Source organism: Sebastes fasciatus, chromosome 9, assembly GCF_043250625.1.
Source record: "Sebastes fasciatus isolate fSebFas1 chromosome 9, fSebFas1.pri, whole genome shotgun sequence".
Lineage (NCBI taxonomy): Eukaryota > Metazoa > Chordata > Actinopteri > Perciformes > Sebastidae > Sebastes > Sebastes fasciatus.
The window spans coordinates 18,323,100-18,347,689 of record NC_133803.1 but is presented as its reverse complement, the minus strand read 5'-3'; the positions used below and the strand labels follow the sequence as shown (position 1 = coordinate 18,347,689).

The following is a 24,590-nucleotide window of genomic DNA, read 5'->3' as shown; positions in this document are numbered from 1 at the left end:
AGCGTTTGGTTGTACTCTTGTGTCACTTCTGGTTACAAAAAACCAAGACGGCGACGGCCAAAATGCCGAACTCGAGGCTTCTAAAAACGTCAGTTCACAAACCAATGGGTGACGTCTCGGTGATTACGTCCACTTCTTATATACAGTCTATGATATTGACTGAAAAACAGGCAGCAGCTCACCTCAAAATAAACAGCGTTCTCTTTGAGATGCTGTTCGACACATGAGCAGAGCTGTAAAATCCAGCTCCACTGTGTCTGCATGGCAGCCCTGTACGCCTGGAAGGGAAACACACAATAATCAGGTGTAATAGCTGGAAAATTACAAGATTAACACAATCTTTTAATTGCTGTGGGAGCAGCATGCAGGGTGGAGACGCTACTGTCATACTGACCGCAGAGCTGAGCATACAGAGAGATTAAAAAAAAACACTTACTTCAATAGAGGGCCTGGCTGGGTGGTTCTTGAGCATAAGGCGCTCTGCCTTGTCCTGCACAGACTTGATCACTTCCTCCTTTTCATCCAGCTCCCTCATCAGGTCCTGTGTAAAGACATTAAGCTGAGTATCTCTGGCATCCAGCCCTCAGTCCCTCCGTCCTCTCACACAATCCCATATCCTGTCTCATAGTATGAAGTTAATCATTCAGGCCTCAATAAACAAATCCCTTCACTGAGATTATTGTTGTATTAAATGAATACAGCTGTAACATAGCCAAACCTATACACCCAAAAGAACTGCCTGAACAAGCCCGTGTTATTCTGTCTGCATGGAAGATTTCACAGATTGAGTTACAGTTCATTGAAAAACGCACAGCGTGGTAGTCTCTTTTCTTGGAGATGTTGGCGTTGCGATCGCTCCAGTCAAAGGCGACCTCCTCCTCCTCCTTCTCGTTCAGCCAGATGAGCTCCTGAGTTGCCTGCGACACAAAGTCATGCAGGCTTTCCAGGTGGCTCTGTCGCTCTCTTGAACAGCTCTGAAAGGACATTCATAAAGTCAGACTACAAGAAGCACATAAATACGTTTTATATTTTATTCATTGCAGCACACATTTAAGATTGGATCACCTACCAACAGCTTTTCATACTGCTTCTCTAGCTTGTTCAGTTTGTCTGAATAGGTTAGTTTCAGTGGCATGTTCATCTGAATCTGAGAAGAGAAAAACATGTTTTAGTTCATTTATTTTCACTGCAGAATCTAAGGGTGCTTTCACACCTGTAGCTGAGTTCATTTGGTCCGGACCAAGGTGAAAAAATTATACATTGTTGACAAACAAACCAGAGGAGAAAACATGAAGTTATACAGACTGACAGGTAACTTGTTGATTGGACAGTTTAGTCATCATCAGGGCCCACGTGGGGAAATCAAATTCTGGTGACTGACACAAGTTTATGCAGCATTTTAATGCTTCTGATGTGTATATTTATGTTATTTGATTAATAATTGATTATTATAAGCATTATTACTAGTTTTATTAGACTGCAAATTGACTGCATGTTATGATGAATAATGGTAGAGACAGGACTGTACAAAAGCCCCTTTGCTCGCTCCCAGATGACTGGTGCGAACGCATAGTGCGAACGTCAGGGAGCGCACAAACACGTGCCTGAGGCGTATTACTGTGGGATCCCTGTCACACATGTTTTAACGGAGCTAATGAACTGGCTAAGTACAAGGAGTCGGATACAAGCACAGCAGTTAAACCTACTAAACCTACTAATCATGGAAAATACCCACACTGACGTGCTTAGCATATATGCATTAAATACAGATTGGATACAGATGGTTAGGTGTGAAAGCACCCTAAGAGTTAGGGCAGGTAACTGCAGCAACATTTCAGACTAACATTTATATTATAGATTATGTACGATTGTTGATGTTTCCACTTAGATTATAAGCAAGACAGAGATAAACTCCAAAACGCTTACCTCACTCAGTTTGGCATCTTTAAGACTCATTTGAAATTCTTCAATGGCTCTATGTACACTTTTGTGGTTCTCTAAATGCGTTTCCACACTTGGCAAATCAGATCCCCACTCTGAACGATCCAGCTGCATCTTTAATACAGGAAAAAAACAGTATGTTATTTTAAGTGTGTACAATTAAAGCTACAGTACAGTATAGAAAAACTATTCACCTGCATCTCTTCCACCCAGCTCAGGAGGTCCTGAACAAACTTCATGTTGACCTCCTCCTCTGTCATATTGGGGTCTGCCAGTGAGGACTTCTGTAAGGGCTTTCGGATCTGCATGTGTTTCAATTGCCTGAGGCTGCCTGGGTCCATGCCGCCGCCACTCCCCATGTAGCTCTGGACCGAAGCGGGCTGCAGACCGGGCGTCAAGGCAGGGGAATAGGACGGGGTGAGGCACGGTGTAAGGCTAGAGGTGAACGTGGAACCGGGGGTACCTAACCCCCCCGGGGTGAGTGCAGGAGTAAGGGCTGGTGACAGGCTTGTGTTGATGTTCTGAGAGAAGCCGGAGTTCAGGCTTTGCGTGATGCCCGAGATCATCATTTTGGTTTGTTCTGTCGTCAGGGTGCGACCTTTGCTGTATACGGAAGAACACTCTGCTCTCAGGGATAGGAGGTCGTCCCGGAGTTTTGACACCCTGTATTCAAAAAGGAAAAACAATATGAGATGTCTTAATTAGGGCTGTCAAAGTTAACGCGATAACAACGCATTAACGCAAACTGGTTTTAACGCCACTAATTTCTTTAATACATTAACGCAATCGATATTTCGGAGGTTGTAGCGGGCGCAAAGCAAGAGTGAAGATACTGGTATCATATGAAACTAGAAAACCTAAGGAAATCCTAACTTGTCGCAAAGGAGGCTAAATAACACTACAAAAGTGAGCTAAATTTTGGCAAGGAAAAACTGGCATGGCCATTTTCAAAGGGGTTCCTTGACCTCTGACCTCAAAATATGTGAATGAAAATGGGTTCTATGGGTACCCAGGAGTCTCCCCTTTACAGACATGCCCACTTTATGATAAACACATGCAGTTTAGTCATGCATAGTCAAGTCAGCACACTGACACACTGACAGCTGTTGTTGCCTGTTGGGCTGCAGTTTGCCATGTTATGATTTGAGCATATTTTTTATGCTAAATGCAGTACCTGTGAGGGTTTCTGGACAATATTTATCGTTGTTTTGGGTTGTTAATTTATATCTATATACATACATTTTCATAAAGCAAGCATATTTACCCACTCCCATGTTGATAAGAGTATTAAATACTTTCTCCTTTTATCTCCTTTTAAGGTACATTTTGAACAGATAAAAAATGTGCGATTAATTTGCGATAAATCATGGGACAATAATGTGATTAATTGCGATTAAATATATTAATCGATTGACAGCCTTTGTCTTAATGTATGAGAACATTCAGCGTGTTATTTTTGCAAAGAGGATATACTTTGTACCTTTGGACAAGTTGATCTGCAAAGGGGAATTTCCCATCCAGAAGAACTTGGATGTCCATCACTTGTTGTCTGAGGATATTCTCACACTCCAAAAGGTAGCCGGCGATCTCAGCTTCATGTAGGAACTGAATACCAGACTCGAGACGTTTTGCATCCTTAGCACAGGAGGGGAAAAAAGAGACTCAAAACTCAAGACAAAGAATGTACACAGTGCTATTTCATCACATTAAGGCAAACAGAGATTGCACAAAACTTACAGACTGGAGGGCAATTCTTGCCAACGCCAGCTTGTCTTCTCCGTTGACACAGTCCCGCTGGACCCTGTTGGCAATCTGCTGCAGCATTTCAAGCCTACAAAGACAAACAGATTAAATATAGTAAGTTTACAGTTGTTATCACTTAAATAAAAACAAAAAAAACAGCTGTAACCTCACCTGGATCCAAAGGCGATGTTGTTATTGAGAAAAACTGAGCTGTTAATTTGTAACGGCTCAGTGAGGGCGGTGTCATTGGAGCCAAAACTGGTGAAGCTACTGTTGCTAACAGACGAGAACCCACTCAAATAGGCCATCTTGCTTCACACAGTAAACCTGCTATTCCCAGCTACTCAAACAATCAATGTGACCTTTCTCATCCTGATCATCCCTCTGAAAGGATCCCAGCCTCGACTGCGAGCATTCGCAGACCTGACTGATGTAGCAGCTTTCAACTTGCTCATATTTATAGCGCCACAGCCAGGTGCAGAGCGTGTAAAGTGACTCCCACCCTGAAATAATGTGCAGCCCTCAGGGGATAAAAATTAAACAGCAGGTTGAGACAGTACACCTTTATATGAACTGAGACTGCAAATAAAGCGCTGCCAGTCTGCTGTGATTGCTATCTCTGCCAGTTTTCACCACACCCAACATTAACACTGTAAATACATTGTGTTTATAGACCACGAAGGCAGGAATGGAGATGTAAACTTGTCTAAACTATTGTTAATGGAGAACTTCAAAGTGTTTGGACTTGGCATTTAGTTTCCATAGAAATAAGATCTTCTCTGCAAACAAACATTGATGGAGACAGAGCACCAGATAGAGCTCTAAAACTTGACCGAGCTTGCCATGGGAAAGAATAAGACTCTTTGTGTTCTTAGTATCTGCAAATTTCTGTAAAGTAACTAGATAGTCATGATTTTGTTCCTGAACTGAAAGCACCTATTTCTTTTCATTATTTCATTACACAGGATTAATTTGTTTGCTGCTTATTTTGCAAAACACGTGATCATCTGAGCGGAACAAAATTCAACCTTATCAAACACAAACAGCGCACTTTGTCTGCAATAAATCTGATCAAGACATCTTGTGCACAAAAGCTCATAAATATGTTAATAGAAATCCTATCCTCGTGTGCAGCGGTTCAGTGAGGGGATTTTTCTTCTTTAATAAGGACATTCAATCTCTGACATAAACACTGACCCTCAGTGCATCAGAGACATTAGTGTGCTTGCAATATGATGCTGCAGCACCCAAAACCAACCCCAGAGAATCTTATGCTGACTCATGCAGCATATTTGCTCCTTTATCTAAATACTTTTTGCTGAGAAAAGCAACACATGGCCACAATATTTATTGCTTTAAATCCTTGTATGTTGCCTCCATCAGTCACATTTTGTTATATCAAAACACCAGCTACGTGTCTACGTGTGTTAGTTAAAGGTCACATATGCTAATTTTCAGGTTCATACTTGTATTTTGGGTTTCTACTAGAACACGATTACATGCTTTAATGTTCAAAAAACACATTATTTTTCTCATACCGTCTGTCTGAATATACCTTTTATTCACCCTCTGTCTGAAACACCCCGTTTTAGCGCCTGTCTCTTTAAGAATCCCGCCCGAAAAAGCCCAGTCTGTTCTGATTGGTCAGCGTTTTCTGATCTCTGTGCTGTCGCCGTCTTCACAGCGTCACTGCAGCCGGAGACTCACTGGGTGTGTGTCAGCTACACAGAGTTTAGCGGCACTTTTACTGGTGACTGGTGTACAGTTGTGAGATCACAACTTTACGGAAGTCCTGACGGCTCATTTAAAGATACAGTTTCTGAATACAGGCTGTGTGTATTTCTCTGTGGACTGAGCGTTTTGATGTTATCACAGTATTTATATAGCACCTAGACCTGCTTTATAATAAAAAAAGACATGGAAATCTCACTTTCTACAATATGACCTTGAAATAGTGACTTTTGGCTGACACGTAACCCATTATATTAGGTTATGAAGACCATAAAGATTAGACCTCACAGAGTATTAGTACGCTCAGCGCCTCCACATACCTTTCCACCTCAGGCCTCAGGCTCTTCTCTCTTTCCAGCATGGCAACAATTAATTTACCCCATTCCTTCTCCACATCATTAGGATGGTGACCCTGGGGTAACTGGATGCGTCCAAACTCGATCCACATCTGTCAGATACGCCGCAAACACAGACTTGTTATTACCATAGCGCGTAACACCACAAGCACTGCAATATGTGATCAAAGCAACATGCTCTTCTATTTGGGATTTGTATACCTCGAGCATTTTGTAAAGATCCTGTATTTTTGTCTTCTCGTTCTCTTTCAGCGGGATGTCGTGTTCTTTAAACTGCAGATACTGTGTATAAAGTGCCTGTAAAAGAAAGAAAAGATTATGTTAAATATAATTATACACTTGCATCATGAAGCATCACAACAGATAGTATCCGTATCTGTATGTCCATACTCTCCCCTTGTCTTTAAAACAACTGCATAAAAGTGCCTTTACTGTTAGAAGCTATCGACTTCTTGCAGCAAATGGACGCTGCAGCTCTCTCATATCCGTCAATATCATTTTAGGTCTCAGTTACAGCAGATAGACGCTACACGTGGGCTATTTGATGCAGACAATTATCCTTCACCTCGCTGACTATACATGCAGATTCTCAGCACTCTGTAAGATGAGACCTGAAGCTCAACTTGTGTAAAATAAAGCTAATAATGATTCAATACCTTCAGTTCCACAGGGTTGTTGGGGAATGATCTATCGGACATTATGGCCACATTGTGTTTGATCCACTGGCTGAGGTATTTGATCATGTTCTGGTACTCCACCCATTTGATATCAACATCCTGTTCAGAAAAAAAGGGATCATCATCAAATGAAGCACTTTTCAGCACTTTTACTGAGATCGGGGGTGGAGTTACTGATGGAGCGGTGCCATCCACTTACATTAGGGCTGATTCCATCAACGCCATCGGGTACTTTGGGGAAAGCGTCGTACAGCGTTGAGACGTATGTGATGACGGATTTTTCATCGGGTGAGTGAACGTCTACGTCTGACGAGGGAAGTAAAAAACCAAAAAGGTCACAAATGCAACACGTGACAATGAATGAGCTGTGCTGAGAGGAATTCCTCCTCAAGCCAAAATCTCCAAGCTTCACTCCACATGATTTACAGCACAAAAAAGGTTTCGAGTGTTTTGTGAGTCAAAGCAAACATGACAATGTGTATGCATCTCACCCTCGGGGTCCAGCAGTCTTGCCACCCCCAGATGTTCAGCTGCACCAAACGCGTGCTCTAAATTTGACCGGTTGGCCTGCGTCGACACACGGCTCATGTCGACCAGGTCTGGCCTGCAATAGAGACAAAGAGAAACCAGTAAGGCGAGTAAAACCAGGCACACCAACCAAAAGGAAAAAAATAATCAGAATGCAGTTCCTTCGATGTTACTGTACCTGTATTTATGAATGATGGCGTTAAATAGCCTCCCATCCCTCCAGGAGGTTGTGAAGTTGTCACATCGTACGCCTACGTAGCCGTCTGTCATCTGCCTGGACCAGAACAGTAGCCGCTCCTTGGCGGTCATGTCCTCGGACCCCCCAATCTCCGAGATCTGTCACAAAGAGAAATACAGGATATAAAATACAAGATGCACTGACGTTAAATGTGCAGTTGCGTGCAGAGACACAGAAAATCGAACCCACAAACCTGTGAATAATAACCCTGTGAGATTAAGACTGCACCATTACTGACTGAGTGGTAACAATGACAGAAACACCGTGAGATACAATGCAATCAAATGTGACAACAACATAAGCTACAGCCGTAAAATATTACTGCATTAAATCACAAAGATAGTACTTATTGTACAGAGAAAAATAATGAGACAAAAAGGTGTATTTCATTTCATATTTGACAAGACTCAAGTGTGAATCAAGTGAAAATGGGGTAATAGTTCCCTCATCTTGTTCATTAACAGTTCTGTTGGCACTTGAAACATGGAAAATGTGAGATAAGGCTGTGTAATAAATGACTTAATAGTTTTACAATGTGTTATACTGAAGATGACCTCGAACAAACAGGTTGAGTTCCACAGCGTTGTTGACACTATAAAGCACATTTATGACATCTGAACAAGAGTTTCTATCTGCAGTCTACACACTACATTCAGTAATGTTGATTCAAGCCTTTGTAGATTTTGTTTTCCTGTAACACAACAAAAAGTGGAAACACCAGAAATACTGTAATTCTGTTTGCCATGGAAGCCACATGGGATACATCATGAAAGGTTTGTTTCTATTTTCCATATCAGAGAACATTTTGTCTCAACATAGTTTGAACAAAAACCCAAGAAGCAGAGAAACACAGAGTAGATTATACAAGATGAACTTCGATCGATCAATCAACCAGCCAACCAACCAACCAATCAAAACATCAATCAACTAATCAATCAATAACTCTTCCCAAGGGGGGAATTTGCAGCCAGGTGACATCAGTCATAAAAACAACAGTGAAAATCAGAGACAGTAACGACACACTGCAGCTCAGACAAGATTAAAGGGGAACACCACCTAAATTAAGAATTCTTATATGTTATTTCCAATGCGTTTTATTCTATTGTAATGTTTTCAGCTGTTCATCTAGAACAACATCTCTCCCAATTCATTGTCTATGGAACAGTTCCACACTTTTTACCCTATGATATCACAAATTTGAGTTTTAGCACTCTAGTTTTGGGATTTGGGAGAGAGTCGTTCATGTTTACTAATATTTCTTGGACTGTCTTAGACCATAGGAATGACGTGAATGAATTTTGAAAATGGGCGTAGTTCCCCTTTAACACAGTCACAAATAACACAGACCTGAAGAAAAAAATTCCCTCGCAGACCAGCCTATATTATCAAGACTGTACAGACTGGTACATACAAGAAATTTGACCTCTGCATTTAACCCATCCTTAGGAGCAGTGAGCTGCTGTCTAGCACCCGGGGAGCAACTTGGGGTTCTGTGTCTCACTCAAGGACACTTTGACGTACAGCCAAAAGGAACCGGAGATCAAACCGCCAACCTTGCAAACTCTACCCACTGAGCCAGAGCCGCCCCAAACTGGTGTTTAACAGGCCTACGACCACCAAAACAAAGATTGAGTTAGTCATTTTAGTCTGTCCAGCTGGGACCCTAAAACAACAACTGTGGCAGTAACTCAAACTGCCTGAACAAAGTATGATATGGACAAGCCAGGATAGCCTCAGTCTTCCTAAGAACATGCTGGACATGCTGAGATTTCCATACCTCACCACAATACAAAAGAATAAAACAGATTCAATAAAACTGCGAGAGTCTCAAAGCATAAAAATAATTATTTTTTCTAAGAAAATAAAGATGCTGCTGTGCTTTCGTTCTTACAAACAAAATTAACATTACAGCCAGAACACATTTTGCTGTCAATAACTGTCCCAAGACATTTGTAATCATCTGCCAGGGTGATTACAGAGCGCTGTATAACAGTTTGGTGTTGAACGAGGGAGAGATCAACAATAACGTCTTTTGTTTTGTTAATATAAATATGAAGGGATGATACAAAGTCATTAACTATAGCACCACCACCCTGTTCCTGCTCCCGTAGACAATCACTGAATCACCAGCAGATTCTATAATGTGCCGAATTGTATACAAACTCTGGCAGCCGTTAGTGTACAAAATATAAAGAAGAGGAGACAAACAGCAACCGTGCAGGGTTGGAGGATTTCCATACTTTAGAATAAATACACACACTTTACTATAATACACAAAACCAACTGTTCTAGTGAGATCACTAATTAAGATAACTATACAATACAACATAATTTGTCCTGAATGTACTCAACAAAACCAAGGCCCCACCAATAAAGCTAAAAAACACAAGTTACTATTTTTTCCCTAATGCTTTATAACGCCTGTCAACTATTGATTGGGCTTTAACAAAAAAAATCTATGTCAACACACTGTTCCTGTCTACATACAGATGAGCAGCATAAATATCTTCACACAGGTTTCAGATCAGTTATGCAAAATTATGCAGCATATGCACATAATGTTCTGCAAAGATGATGCCTGTGGTGTAAATACATTCTATAACGTATGATTTTTGAGTTACTGTGTGTCCAAGAATGACTGTGAACACAGACAGGAGGACACCACAGTGATGACATGATGCTCTAAAAACAATGGACCATGCTGATGGGGTATAAAATCATTTCACCGTGGCGCTTAACTTCCATGATTGAAACACCAGCCTTGCAATGTTCACGTCACATTATATCCCAATCAAATCCCTTATTAATCTATCATGAATCACACCAATAACGGCTTTAAATAACACGCTCTAAGTTTACCTCGTGTTGGGTAGAAATACATTTGGCAGGAGCTGGAAGATGTCCTACGTAACCAGAGCAGGTGGAGGCCCTCCGTCTCCTCCTCCTGTGTGATTGAGAGCCCCATATAATCTTGGCAAACGTCTCTTCACTCCCAGGTCTGTCATTACCCCTCAGGGTCCACAGCATGTGCTCCACCGCTCCAAAGCTAACAGCCCTCCTTAACTGGCGCTGGAGCAGCTTCTTCACAAGCAATCCATCCTTGGCTGAGACGCCTCTGGAAGTCGTGTTGAGACAGCGAAGCTTTCCTTCTACCCTGCGTCTGTCCTCGTCTGTCTGCTCTGTGGGAAACCTGTGAGATAACTTCTTGCTTGATTGATTACAGGGATCTCTGAGGATTAACACCGGTACCTCTCCAACATAGACGCCTGTGCTGATGCTGTCCTGCCTGGATAGATGTGTCTTCACCTCTGATGGTTTATCCAGCTCTGCTTGGGGCTCCTCTGCGCTCCCATGTTGAGGCTCTGCACTGCTGCAGATGGCCTCGGCTGCAACAGCTTCACTTCCAGTACCCCTGAGAGATCCAGCAGGCTGAAAGTCCCCTGATTTCCTCTTCTTCCTCTGGAAATAGCGGCGCCCTTTGTGCTCTTTAGATTCAAGGCTCAGTGGAGCTTTCTTAGGGTCAACGTAGCATTCCTCTTTAGGGCCTCGAACACATCCACAGATGTTTCCCATCGCTGACACTCATTCAGTCTCTTACCCATTGACAGTGTTGCACTCCCAACAGTAAGCTGTTTTCAGGCAAAGTATCCGGTGAGATCTGCTTGATCTGAAGAGCCACTCCTCCATTGACAGAAATCCATTTTCGCGCTGTGCAACCAGCGCAAAATAAACAGTGACAGAAAAGCCGGCACCCAGACAGACAGAAAGCTCGCTCCACTCAGAGCAGAGTTGACTTTTTCCTTTCGTTGACTCACAGCTGGGAACTGGTCAGCCTCCCTCTCTCCCTCTCTCTCTCTCTCTCTCTCTCTCTCTCTCCTACTGCATTTCTCTCTGGCCGGCGTGCTCTCTGTTGAGTCTCTCCTCTGACACTGGAATCCTTTTTGACCTTTGAAACATTTCTCAGGCTTTGCTAATCCAGCACAAACACCATAAATGCACACACAGACACGGCCCGTGTGCTTATGTTTCTCAGCTGAGCAAGAACGGAAAAGACTTGTGGACAGACCTGTTTTGTGCTGGCTGGTCTGCTTTGCCTGTACAGTAAACACGTCACAGCTGCCTCTTAGGTTTCCTAATATTTGTGTCTGTAACTAGAGGTGGAGGGAGGACAAGGGCTAAACTGCAAGTAGTGGATGCCACATACTGATGGCCACCTATTATGCTGTGAGAAATTTTGGCTCAGCAAGTTTGGGTGCAGCGTGAACCAGACAGAGTCCCAGCCCTGTCAGAGAGGCTTTGAAAAAACAGAGCAGCGTGTAGGTCAACGAGAGCAGAGCAGGAGCAGAGGCAAATCCGAGCTGGACAACAAAGTGCTTTCACTTTGTCTATTAATCAAGCTACGCACAATGGCGGAGCCAGAGGTGGGGCGCAAGTCCAATGGTTTAAACAAACACTATTATCTGAACAGATCACCACCACCGCAGTTCACAGGGGGGCAAAGGCTCCGACCGGGAAGTGATTCACCACATAAAACCAGTGCAACAACATAACACTGCCTGACAATGTGTGGCCCACGGTAGAGGAATCTATCGATACTTTTATTACACGGCAAACAAGAGAAATAAGAAGTGTATGAAATATAAAGTAGATATAATGCCACCACACAGCTCGACTATAAATAACACTGTGCTACTGTCACAATATTTGAACGCCAATGAAGTTTCCCTGAAGGTCAAAGTCACCTGACAACCCACACAGTTCAAACTACAGTGTACTGATTACTCACACTGCTACGTATGGCCAACTTATGCTCAAACAATAAATAACTAGTCCATATGAAATAACCACATGGTAAAGCCTATTTTTGTATACAACTGTGTGACATATGTTTGCTCATTTTCAGAACTTGAGTGCAAAATGAACATCACATCACAGTGAAATTATAGATAAAAAATAAATAAATATAGGCCTTGCCTATATCGGGATAGAAACCATATAGAAAAATGCATATGATAAGACATTTTTATATCGTTTTGGCCATATATGTCGGCATATTTCCCAGCTCTAAGTGAATGAATGAAATAAACGGATCATGACTATGTGTTTTGAGCACAGAGCAACAGACGTCTCAGAGACAGCGACGGTCAATCAGGGCAAAACAAACAAACAGGACAAACAAGCATAGAAATACCAGACAACGGTGCATCGTCATGGTGGTGCATCGTCACCGGCTATAGCAAAATAAACACTCAACAGCATGTTCCAGGTGAAAACGCACACGTTGTAGAAGAATAGCGGCAGCGCTGTGTGATGAAATCAACGTCTTATCTGTACAGACATGATCAAACAATGAGTCTGAAACACCTCAACAAAACATCAACTGTGACACAGTAAACCAGCTGTGAGGTAGAGAATTGAAACATAACAGGACGCACAACCTGTCTGTTACATATTTATATAAGTTTATATTAAAAAAAATAGCCTGCAGCAATAAGAAAAGCCCGTAAAGTATGTCTCAAAACAACTCCCTGTCCTCTAGACATGACTGATCCTGGATACTTTAGGCAAAGCCAGTCACATAAAAGCATGTGATATAAAAACAGGTCATATATGTCAATCTGCTGTCAGCTGGGCTTACATAATAAAGCCAAAGGTGTACACTGTGACTGATTTACTCCTGCCCTGCTATCCCTCTAAATCAAGAAGAAACAGGCCCATCGCTGCTCAAGGGCTTGCGTGAGACTGACAGCAGCAGGTGTTGGCATCATCACCGACGCTACCTGTCAGCGAGTCGGGGCAAAATTATACTATTAACTACTTTATCCTCCATTATTCCATCGAGGGCGTTAGTCACACAGATGCATTCTTGATCGAACATAATATGCTAACTCAGCAACTCAATTAACGCTGCAAGTGTGAAAGGCTATTAAAATATTCCTGTCCCTGACCAACCGCTGAGTCATGTGCCCAAAGTCAAAGATATTAATAATCCAACACAAGACAGTCAGAGAGGGAGAGGAGGGAAGAGAGAGCGTGAGAGAGAAAGTATGGAGTTTCAGCTTGCTATTAGATTTTGGATAGTCACTTCTATGGACACTTGGATACTCCTGGCACACACACACAGATTACTCACCCACTTGACAGGATATGAGTCACTCTAGCAATAAAATGTCAAGTATTTCCGGAGAGAACATTTTTTTGAGAACATTCAGGGAGAAATATAAACTCAGACTGGAGCACAGAAAATCTCCCAAACCGTCATACTCTCAAAACTGCAAAGTTTGGTTGTACTGATTTGTGCACAAATGTTCACAAGATAATGCTACAGATATTTTGTCCACTAAAAAAGTAGATTCTAGGGAAATATCGGATTACACGGAGTACAATACTTTTGTTTAAATTTTGTGCACTACATTAACAAAAGCTGCTCACAGGCTGCAACATGGCGCTACTGGGGCAAGCTGGCACCGTCATTTACGTCCACTAAAAATGCTTGTTTTTGCCATGACAGGCTCTGATTGTTATTATAAGTGTCTGACATCATGGAAAGAGTCTCCCTCAAGGAGAAGTCTCGTTCTGAAATCTGGCGAGGTGACGTGTTGCCGGAAGACAACGGTGGAATAGAGGAATACATCCATGGTGGTGATGCGAGGGCCAGCCGGGCAGCGATATTAGGAATCCTACTATAACGAAGGCATGACCCATGCTACCCTGCCTCTGTTGGCTTATCATGATATTCTTAACCAATCTCACTCCTCATGCTTGAACTAAACCAATCCAACCAACGAAGGTAGCGAGTACTAGCCAATCAGAGGCAGAAGAGGCCAGGTCATGCCTTCGCCATAGCGGGATTCGTAATTTAGCAGCCGGGCAGAGTTTGTTGTGTTGTAGTACGGAAAGCGTACCTTAGTATTATCTCAAAGATTTTCATTGGCATGGCTGAATATTTAGATGATTTCGACAATGTGGATGAGTTGTTTGAATTCGATGGTCGCCCGTATTTATTTGAGCCAGAGTATACGGATGTTCAGTTTTCACAACGAGACTTCTTTTTTAGTACGATTAAGACACAATAACAAACAGACCGGATGAAGTGGAAGGTAAGAAAAACGTTTCATTTCTCTGTAGGATCCTTTCCATAATGTTGTCAGCCACTTATAATAACAATCTGAGCCCGTCAGTGGCAAAAACAAACACATTTAGTGGACGTAACGTTACATTAAGGCTGTTCACTTGCCCTCACAGCTTGTTTTGTGGCTGCCGGTGGTTACCTCTCAATACTGGACCAATTAAAAAAATTGTTGTCCCCATTAGTCACAAAATCATGGCAGAATAGGGTCCAGGTGGAAAAGTGCTGAAGTTACCCTTTAAAACAGATGTGTGCAAGGACATTTCCATGTCTCAATACATCGTGAGCTGAGCTGAGCTGAATCAAACATGAATTAAAGTAAGCCTAACTAACACTAACATCATATATTTCACTACAATCTGCAGTTAGTAAAACAGCAATCACAGCATTCATTATAATCTATGCTGCACAGCTTTGACACCTTGTGGTCAAAAGTGGAAACATCCATTTTATAAGTATTAATCTGGAGGGACTTTCACACGCTATTATGTAACTCAATCCATAAACATGCCAGCATTTCTGTTGCACTAAAATATCTTTAAACTCTACAAAGACAAAAGGTAGCTGTTGAAAATCCTCTGCATTCAAATATCCAACAGATCAACATGGAGTAGTAAAGAGATAGAGATAGTGTGAACTCATCACTTACATGTAATACAAGGAAATGAAAGTAAGCAATAATCCAGTATCGTGGCTGTTAAAAGCATAATAATCACACTTAAGAACCAAAAATTGACAACGCTGACCTGAAAGTGCAGAATTATGGTCCAGATCAATCCCAGGGTCAGTTTTGGGTTGCCGTCTGTGATGTCGTCATTCCTGATATTTACAAGTTTGACCTGATGACAGGAAACACATGATTAACATATTTACAATATCTCAAAGTGTTCAAATCCTGCTCTTGAGTTTCTAAATTATGACATTCACCTTTACATTTATACTGTGTTTTGTCTATTTTGACTCACATGCCTGTCATTTAACAAGCACCACAAGGTGGCACAATAGTCATTATATTATGTCAGGGAACACTGTTACCATAATAACATGGGTCTGAGGTGACAGAGAGAATGACTGCTTGCTACTATTTAAATGCTATAAACCTGCTAGGACTGTTTTATCATCCACATATCAGAGTGAAAAATTATGTGTATTTAATGAATTCACAAAAAAACAAACAAAACATGAATCAGCCAGCAGAGTCTAAACACATTTGTGTTTTAATGGAGCGGTTCATTTATTCCTCCAGTGCCATCCTGATCATCTGTAATAAGTACGATCAATAAGCTGCAGGGGGAGATTTAAGGGAGTTTAAACAGTTGGACCGTTTTAACGACTACAGATGATGCATGGAAGTGTCTGGTGTGTACTGCAGCTAAAACAATAGAACAACTCATTTGTGAACATCTATGATTCCTTTGTCTCAAGCCCTTACGTCACATCTGGCTTCAGCTCAGCCCGGCTGTGTTCTTCATCACATCCTGGGCGGTGGGGGAGGGGAGGGCAATCAAAGCTCTCCGAAACCCCACCGATGGGATGCATGTAGGCAGCGCTCCTTAAATGCTGCCATTACCATTTGTGGGAAGTGACTTGTAATTTTCATCAAGAAAAGATGGAAAATGCCACGAGTCCAACGGTGTGTGATGGTGGAGAGCAGGCAGTGTCTAGGTAATCACCACTGAATGGGGCTGTCCCACGCACACACACACACACACACAATGTGGCACTGTGTGTCTGAGCTGGTCTGAGCCCACATATTCAGACACAGTGTGCCAGTTGCATTCCCAGTTCAATTACACGCATGTGCCTTTGCTTGCCTGAGTGGTTACGAGTGAACAAATCTCGCACAATATGATGCAACTCTCAAGATACACTGTAGCTGCACACATGAACTGATTTACATGTGTTATTCAGGTGTAACCTTTTATATAATTTGCTTTCTGTACCAAAGTGTGTGTGAAAATTCCTAATTAATTATGTGGACAGGAAAGGGCAGCAACATGTATTTGTTTTTGCTATTACATCACTGTATGATGGATGGGACTCTGACTCTGCAGGCTGATTTCCTGAATCTTAAAGGAATACTTCACCTCCAAAATGACTATTTGTATATTAATTACTCACCGCGTGTTACCTTGAATTACTGAAGAAAACTTTGTTTTTCTCGCATGCCTCCATAGTGAGCGGAGAAAAGTCGTGATGCATTGAAGTAAATGGGGGCCGCGTTTAGCAACAGCAAAACTATATCAAAACATCAGTTTCACAAACTCTCACAAAACTCGTGCAGTATAATCCAAGTCTCATTTATCCAGTCGTATGTCACGTTACCAGACATTTAGTAGTTGATACCAATACCGGTGAAATTCCACGATTCTCGATACCAATTCGATACCACGGTAAAAAAAATAAAAGTAAAACAATAAATCCCATGTACTTCAACATCCACACCTTTATTACTGTTTGCATACTGGTTTTTGTTAGAAAGTTTAAGAGTTCATAATTCCCTTTTTATTCTCTCCAAAAACTAAATTTTACAAGATTACATTTGAACACACCATGATGTTATAATTTACCTTCACCCAATACTCTTTTACTGAATAGAGCCTGAACATATCGTAATGTAAATCAATGGCACCTCCCGTGTTGAAATCGGAGGGAGGAGAGCTAGTTAACGTTAGCTGTTAGCAGCTGGTAAGCAGCACAGTCCTGCACGGAGCTAACAGCTAACATTAAGTAGCGCTCGTCCTGCCGATTTCAACACAGATTGTTGTTCGCAATGATGCAATATCAGGAAACAAAATAGGGTGCGTCCCCTGGACATGAGTTTACTGCATCCCAAAAACATTTTCTTTCCTCAACCGGGATGACGTTAAGTCTTGAGCCCTGACGCTACCTGCAGTACTGTAGAAAAACGAGTACCATCACGTTTTCAGAATTTTAGCATCGACTTGGTACCAAAGAATCGGTTCTCGTGACATCCCTTCTCAGTACTTCCAAAGAGACTTGATTTATACTGCATTGATGTTTTGATCAGGTTCTGCTGTTGTTAAACGCGACCCCCATTTACTTCAATTCATCTAGACTTTTCTCCGTTTTTTGAATTCTTCTTTACCGTGGAGGCATGCGAGAAAAACATAGGTTTCTTCAAGAATTGTAAGTAACACGGGGTGAGTAATTGATATACAAATGGTCATTTTGGGAGTGAAGTATTCCTTTAATCTGGCAGTCTAAACTTTGAAAGGTTTATGACAATGTTGGCTGAAATGTATTCCAATCAAAAGCATGACAGAAGGAGAGTTTGAGAGTGTGATTGGTTGGATTGATCCCTACCTGCCGCCTCTTTAAATAATCCAGTGCTATTTGTACATTCTGGAGTCTGTGGAAGCGCATCCTCCCTCTCTCCCGAGGCTGTGGACATAAAGAGGGAAGAGGAGCCACGTACGGTAATCAGCTTCGTCTCCATATCAGAGGACACATTTCAAAAAAGTGATTAGTTACATGGTGGACACAGGACATGCTTCCAGGTTCTTACCCGTTGATCTGGTGAGGTATAAATCACACAAAAAATCTCTACCCACAACAAGAGTAGCCATTTCTGCAGGCCAACTCAAAATCAGTGCATGTACAGAACATTTTCCACCATTTGCAACTAAATGTGACCCTGCAACACTCTCACAGCTAAAGTGCACATAAAACACAGTAATACATTCGGATCGGCGTGCTGTAGACGCTAAATGTACATTTTAAAAATGATAGCAGAATGCCGCGTTGTTTGAGCGAGTATCCAATCTCTTGTGGCGAATGCACGTGGACGTGGACGGCGTGAAGTAATGAAATGGAAAATGCGTCGAAGCCAGGATGCAGCAGCAGCAGCAGAAGACTTGTGCTGCATTCAGCCGTATTTCTAAATTGATAAAAGCCGAGAGAAGAATCCCGCTCATCCCTCAATAGCAAAGCAACAATATCTAATCTCCCACAGCTTTCATTCAATGGATCTCATACACTTAAGAAGAGCCTTGAAATACCCGAAAGCAGCAGATGAAAAATGTCCTGATGCTCGCGAAGGTTTGGAGCGCTTTGATTGTATGGCTCAATGATGGGCAAAGCTAGTGAGCTGGATATAAAGACCCAAGCTTTATAAGCAATTTCCTTTTATACTTCATTGCATCTAATGCCTTTGCAAGGTCAGCGTGCCAAATTTATTGTTGATGCATGTTCAAAAAGACAATTTGGAGCATGAAGATGCCTGGGTCTTTAGATCATGTGCACATTTCTCTGCATCATCTGGTCATGTAAACAAGGAGTCTGACATTATAACCTGATCAAAACAAGTGGCATTATGAAACAACACTACATAGAAATCACATATTTAGCTAAATTGGGAAAAGGGAAACTACTCTATAAGCATGTTGTAGAACTACAACATCTGCTGAAGCAATCATGTGAGACTACAAATCATACAGTGGGATTGTTTCTACACTCCTGTTAACGGGCCACAGCACAACTGTGAATTAGTTTGTTAAAAAGGGGGTGGAGGGGGCGAGCCACACGTACCCCCTTATCATCATCACCATCACCATCACCATCCACCGTGTCTCCATGCTGCTCAACTGCGCATGCCTCTGTCCCACTCACCAACCGCAATGTCTTCAGAAAATCACGCTCCCTTGGCTTATCACCGAAAAGGCAACACATGGGGGAAGAAAGGAAGACATGGACACACACGGCGGCGAAATGAAAAAAGGAGGTTAGACAGAAACCAATGACAGAGTGGAGAACAGAAGAGGAGGAAAGTAGAAGGGGACACAGGATGTAAACAGAAAATAGGTAGAGCTCATAGAGGATGAAAGTTAGTCACACTGAAGGAGGGAGTAACTGCTGGGGCTATTTGCACAGAAAACATGCAGTTTAAATACAGTAAGGGACATCACAGCATGATAACATTATGGGGCGCAGGACTGCACATAGACTGTATTAACATACTTCAGTATAAGATGAAAGAATGACATGTTAACAGGGAAATGATATAATACTGCAAATAGCCTGCTGGATAACATGCAGCACCTCAGTAGCTACTGTCTTCTTAGGCCAGAGTACTACAGCTACATACACTGTGCTGCTTTATATGTGGGGGATTAGACACGTATACATACTGAACTATACATGGAGCTGGAAATTAACCTATTGGGCATATCAAATTTGCAAAAGGATGAATTTTATGCACAGCAGTGCAGTAATGTTTGTTTACTGAGATTCAAAGGTTCAAAGAGTTCAAGACACAGTCATGACGACCAGCAGAAAAGCTACAGGACTTTTACTAGGGATGCACCGATCCGACTTTTTCGGTCCCGATAGCGATACCTGAATTTTGGGTATCTGCCGATAGCGAGTACCGATCCGATACCAGTGTTTAATTCTTAAGCTGTATGCCTCGCTGTGTGGAAGTGACTGGGATCATTCTCTTATGTGTAAGACAACATCAGGTCTGACTTAAACATTGCTTTCCTAACTTTGTCAAACTAAGTGTGACAAATAAATACATAAATTTAAATTCATTGAATTGTTATTTATTATTAAAATAATAGTTTGTACACAGGAATTCAAATTCCAGTATATAAAGTATATAGTATATAAACATAGAATTGAATTGAATAGATCGGCCTCATTGTCACCGATATCCGATCCACCTATTTGAGTCAGTATCGGCCCGATATCAGTATCAGTGCATCCCTAAATTTTACATACAGAAGTTTTAATAACTGCTCATGTAATTTTGGCATTTAAATAAATTTCTCCTGTGAAAAAAGCACAGGGAAATATGTAGCAATTTGATTAATCTTTCTTGTACAAACTGATACATTGGTGCTGTTTCTACATACCCACATAGCCTGTGTGGGGTATTTCATGCTAGCAGTTAATGTTACTTTACTTATTCTAATATGGATGACAGGAAACTATTTGGGGCTGTGCTTTTGGATTTTAATACAGCTTTTAATGTAATTTCCATCATATTCCCATTGCCAAGCTTAAATGTTATGGTTAGCTCTTGCTTGGGGAACGGGGATCCAAATAAAGAATAGAGGAAGCCTTTGGCAGTTAGTGCGTTAAAAAGGCCAGTTAGCAAGTTAAACTTTGTTAATGACTGATTATCGGTGGCCAAGAACGCGTCGGACACTCAACTGGGCAACAAGAGAGCTAGTTTCCCTTCTTGCTATTCTTTCCTTGCTTACATTTTGTTGACAGAAAGACAACAAGGTTTCGTGGCTAATCACCATATTTATTATCCCACTCAAGTATGTTGCTACTTGAGCTCTATTACTGAGGCACAAAATGCCCCATCCCTCTGTGTATCCAAGAAAACAACTGTACCGCCCTATGTCATATTACTTACAACTAGTAGCACAACACAACTAACCACAACGATGAACACATCAGTCCATTTCATAGATATCACAGAATGGATAAGGAAAGAAAACAAAACGGAAAGGTCTTTTGATATGTTCGAAACCTGCTTATAAATCGCACATAAAGTGACTTTATTGTGTGGGTTTTGGTGGATGTAAAGTCACAGCAGATCTGATTACAGACCATCACATCCCAGCGTTCCCTCCTACCATCGGTTATGTAAGTGAGAGACAGGAAGGGCATCAGTGCCAGGTGTGATAAGTTGCTCTACGGGAAGACACATTTCTCACTTTCCTCAGTGGTGTCTAATGACAATCTGAATATTTGGGGATTTTATAAGACTTATCTCAATGGAAATAGGATCACGAAACAAATCCACATGTACAAAACATCATCTGTAACTTTTTGGTTCTTTTTCTCTTTCTTCTGAAAATTAAAACAACAGAAAAATGTTAACTCACCAATGTGTCTCCGGACAAAACCTCCAGCAGTGAGATCAGGTTATGTCCATCTCGTAAGTCTTCATACAGGTCATTTATATGTTTCCGTACCTGCGGACATGCAAATACTGTTATTAACACACCCGTTCATTGATGACTGTTCATTATAACAAATATAGCTATACAACTACTGTACATGTAATCAAAATTGGTGTTGTTTTTAAATTATAATAATCTCAATTTCTAAAGAGGAGATCTTTGAGGATTATACCAGGAGCCACGAATGTCTCTCTCATTCTTACACCTACTTGTATTAGATGAATAAAGCATTTAACACACAGGACATCATTGTGACACCTTATCTAAGCACTTGAGCGATACACTTGACAACTCCGGCCCGAGGCTTTCTCCCTCCAGCGGGCCCATCTTTCCTTCCTGTCCTAAATACCGCGCCTCTGAAATCACCCCGCTGCCCGCTGACCTGCTTTCACACAGGGCTTTCAGCACTGTAATCCCAGATAGCAGTCACAGCTGTGAAGCCAAAATAGACTTGCACCCATATGTTATTGGGTCAACAGAGCAGACCCCTCAACTATTACTCAGCACCTCTGATTTCTCATGGATGAAACACACTTAAAAAGATAAGCTGAAGAGGTCTGAAATCTGGATGGCAAACATGAAATAAAACGCAAATATTAAATCAGGTTCAAACAACTGAAGCACAGAGCATATTGTTTTTATATACCTGTTGCTGCTTCCCTCTGCACCGTCATTGCATGAGTCATGTTTTATTGCAGTACAAGAGGCATAAAATATGATTTCCTTCTTTCTTCTGATTGTGACAACGTTTACATAATGTGTCTTTCATAAAACAGTGTGAGCTATAGCAGGTGTTTTCCTTAAGGCAGGACTGGAACCAGCATCCTTATAATAATAATAAATACATTCCTGTTTGAAAACATCACACACCAATGATCATAAAACCAGTCATCAGCACAGGTTTATGGCCCACACCCCACTTTGATGATGATGATGATCAAAGAACGCAAAAATCCCCTCAGGGGCAAATTAATAAATACATATATATATATAACATGATTGGGGGGGAAAGAGTGGCCCATCATGTAATAGTATAAGGTAAGGGTGTAGCAGCCATACAGAGGTGTTACCAGCAATGGTACCAGCTAAAGGACCAAACCAGAGGTTTTGTTTAAACCTGCTAATGCTGATGTTTAGCAGGTATAATGTTTACCATGTTCACCATCTTAGTTTAGTGTGTTAGCAAGCTAACATTTGCTAATTAGCACTAAACATCAGTACAGCTGAGGCTGATGGGAAGTCCCTATAGTTTTGCAGGTATTTTGTATTGGATAAAATTAAAACTTTGAAGTGATGATAGTGCTCGATGAAAAGTCAAGGGATCACCAAAGTCATTACAACTCCTCTTGAGGGGGACATAAATGTGTGCACCAAATGTCAAGGCAATCCATCAAATAGTTGTTGAGACAACTGTCACTAAAAACCACAACTATCAACCTCATGCTGACGTTAGAGGAAAAGTCAGGGGATCATCAAAGTCCCCTAATATAGAAGATTCAGCATCTGTAACCATGATGGTCTGCACAATGTGTTGGGCCAATCCATCCAGTTGATGTTGAGATATTTCACTGGATAAGTGACCTGCTGTTGAGGCTAAAGGCATCACCAGAGTCAGCAGTTAGTTGTTGAGATATACTACCATCCATAGACACAGTGTGGCTAAAAAATTGCATATGCTTCACACCACTGCTGTCCGTTTTCAAAAGCATACAATTAGTTTTTGATTTCCTACCTATTTATATCAATATGGTATGAAAATCAACTTGCAAAGACCAGAGGATACAATTCTTGCTTGAGATACAACATTAAATATTAGTTTATTTGTTTGTTTTCCAGTAAATTTACTGTCACATGGTGCTTCATTTGCAAGAATGGACATTCTGAGTAAGCTTATGGGAAAAAATGGACTTTGTTGCTCATTTGGTCACTGATTTTATTTATTTTTGAGAATTAATAGGTCTTAAATGTGTCTGTTAGTTCGGCCATATGTGATGCTGCTCAATCTTATCTTGCTCCCTGAAAGATACCCAATTTACAGGACTCATGGCATCAACCAATGCCTCTATATCAGTACCAATCACTTTAATGATAGTGAAGTAAATGAATGACTGAATTCCCCTTAATTTAAATATCACACGATTACATGTTAATGTCTTACTTAACAGAAATGAGTGTGACCTTTAGTGATAGCAGTGATTAGCACTGATGCATGAACCCTGCATGAAAGTGTAACAACATCACACATGACTACCATGTAGTGATTCATTTTTACAAAGACATATTAGATGAGACTTGCCGGTGCTTGTCTGTCTGCTAAAGTGTTTAGCGTTTAGATTTAAATTCCTGACAAGCTGTTACTGCAGCAGAGCAACAGCACATGTCATGTTAAATGACTTTTGGCCAGCTTTAATAACATCTGGGGAGGAATGTCAGCATGTTGGGACCTAACATGCAGAGTGGTAATTGTTATTACTGCCAACACTTCTCTAATGGAGTGTTTATTTTGGAGGAAAGTGGTTTGCTGATTGTTGGAATTTCACCTTTGTATTAATGAATATAGTTTCCATGGGGACAATGAATGAAATTAGTTTTCACATACAGAAATACTAACTTTGACCTAGTATCACACATTAGTTCTTACCTTCATCAGATGCTGGTTTATCCATTTTGTAAAGGTCTTCTTCTGCACTCTGTCTCTTTCATCTGAGGAAAAGAGAAAAAAAGAAAATGCATCATGTGAATGTTTCCACGTTATAAATCAATAACCGTTTAGGTGTTTGGGCAACACAAATCTCTTTTGAAGAAGGTCATCATTAGACAAGCCTAATTCTGCTTTGTATACGCCTGTTATGTAATCTATTATGTTTAGTGTAGGGCTGTCAAGCGATTCAACTATTGAATTGCATGATTGTCCATAGTTAATCACAATTAATCACAATTTAATTGCACATTTTTATCTGTTCAAAATGGACCTTAAAGGGAGATTTGTTAAGTATTTAATACTCTTATCAACATGGGAGTGGGCAAATATGCTTGCTTTATGCAAATGTATGTTCATATTTATTATTGGAAATCATTTAACAACACAAAACAATGACAAATATTGTCCAGAAACCCTCACAGGTACTGCATTTACCATAAAAATATGCTCAAATCATAACATGGCAAACTGCAGCCCAACAGGCAACAGCAGCTGTCAGTGTGTCAGTGTGCTGACTTGACTATGACTTGCCCCAAAACTGCATGTGATTATCATAAAGTGGGCATGTCAGTAAAGGGGAGACTCGTGGGTACCCAGAGAACCCA

At 41.2% G+C, this 24,590-nt stretch overlaps 1 protein-coding gene across 9 annotated transcripts in view; it reads right to left on the bottom strand.

The window, feature by feature from the left end:
• Positions 1–24,590, bottom strand: part of dst (dystonin) — a 122,206-nt gene that overhangs the window by 69,268 nt on the left and 28,348 nt on the right. For 6 of the 9 annotated variants that reach the window (XM_074646379.1, XM_074646386.1, XM_074646381.1 and 3 more), the window contains 19 exons: positions 23,926–23,987; positions 21,207–21,296; positions 18,895–19,011; positions 17,671–17,748; positions 15,090–15,182; positions 7,155–7,312; positions 6,940–7,052; positions 6,648–6,754; positions 6,428–6,547; positions 5,973–6,068; positions 5,736–5,863; positions 3,679–3,772; positions 3,422–3,576; positions 2,136–2,604; positions 1,927–2,055; positions 1,070–1,147; positions 813–974; positions 437–541; positions 183–278 (listed from right to left, as the gene is read on the bottom strand). In XM_074646379.1, coding sequence (XP_074502480.1) covers positions 183–278; positions 437–541; positions 813–974; positions 1,070–1,147; positions 1,927–2,055; positions 2,136–2,604; positions 3,422–3,576; positions 3,679–3,772; positions 5,736–5,863; positions 5,973–6,068; positions 6,428–6,547; positions 6,648–6,754; positions 6,940–7,052; positions 7,155–7,312; positions 15,090–15,182; positions 17,671–17,748; positions 18,895–19,011; positions 21,207–21,296; positions 23,926–23,987 — 2,450 coding nt within the window. Of the gene's footprint in view, positions 1–182; positions 279–436; positions 542–812; positions 975–1,069; positions 1,148–1,926; positions 2,056–2,135; positions 2,605–3,421; positions 3,577–3,678; positions 3,773–5,735; positions 5,864–5,972; positions 6,069–6,427; positions 6,548–6,647; positions 6,755–6,939; positions 7,053–7,154; positions 7,313–10,073; positions 11,056–15,080; positions 15,183–17,670; positions 17,749–18,894; positions 19,012–21,206; positions 21,297–23,925; positions 23,988–24,590 lie in introns of those variants that run through there. The other 3 variants (XM_074646387.1, XM_074646384.1, XM_074646380.1) reach the window with 3 other exon arrangements.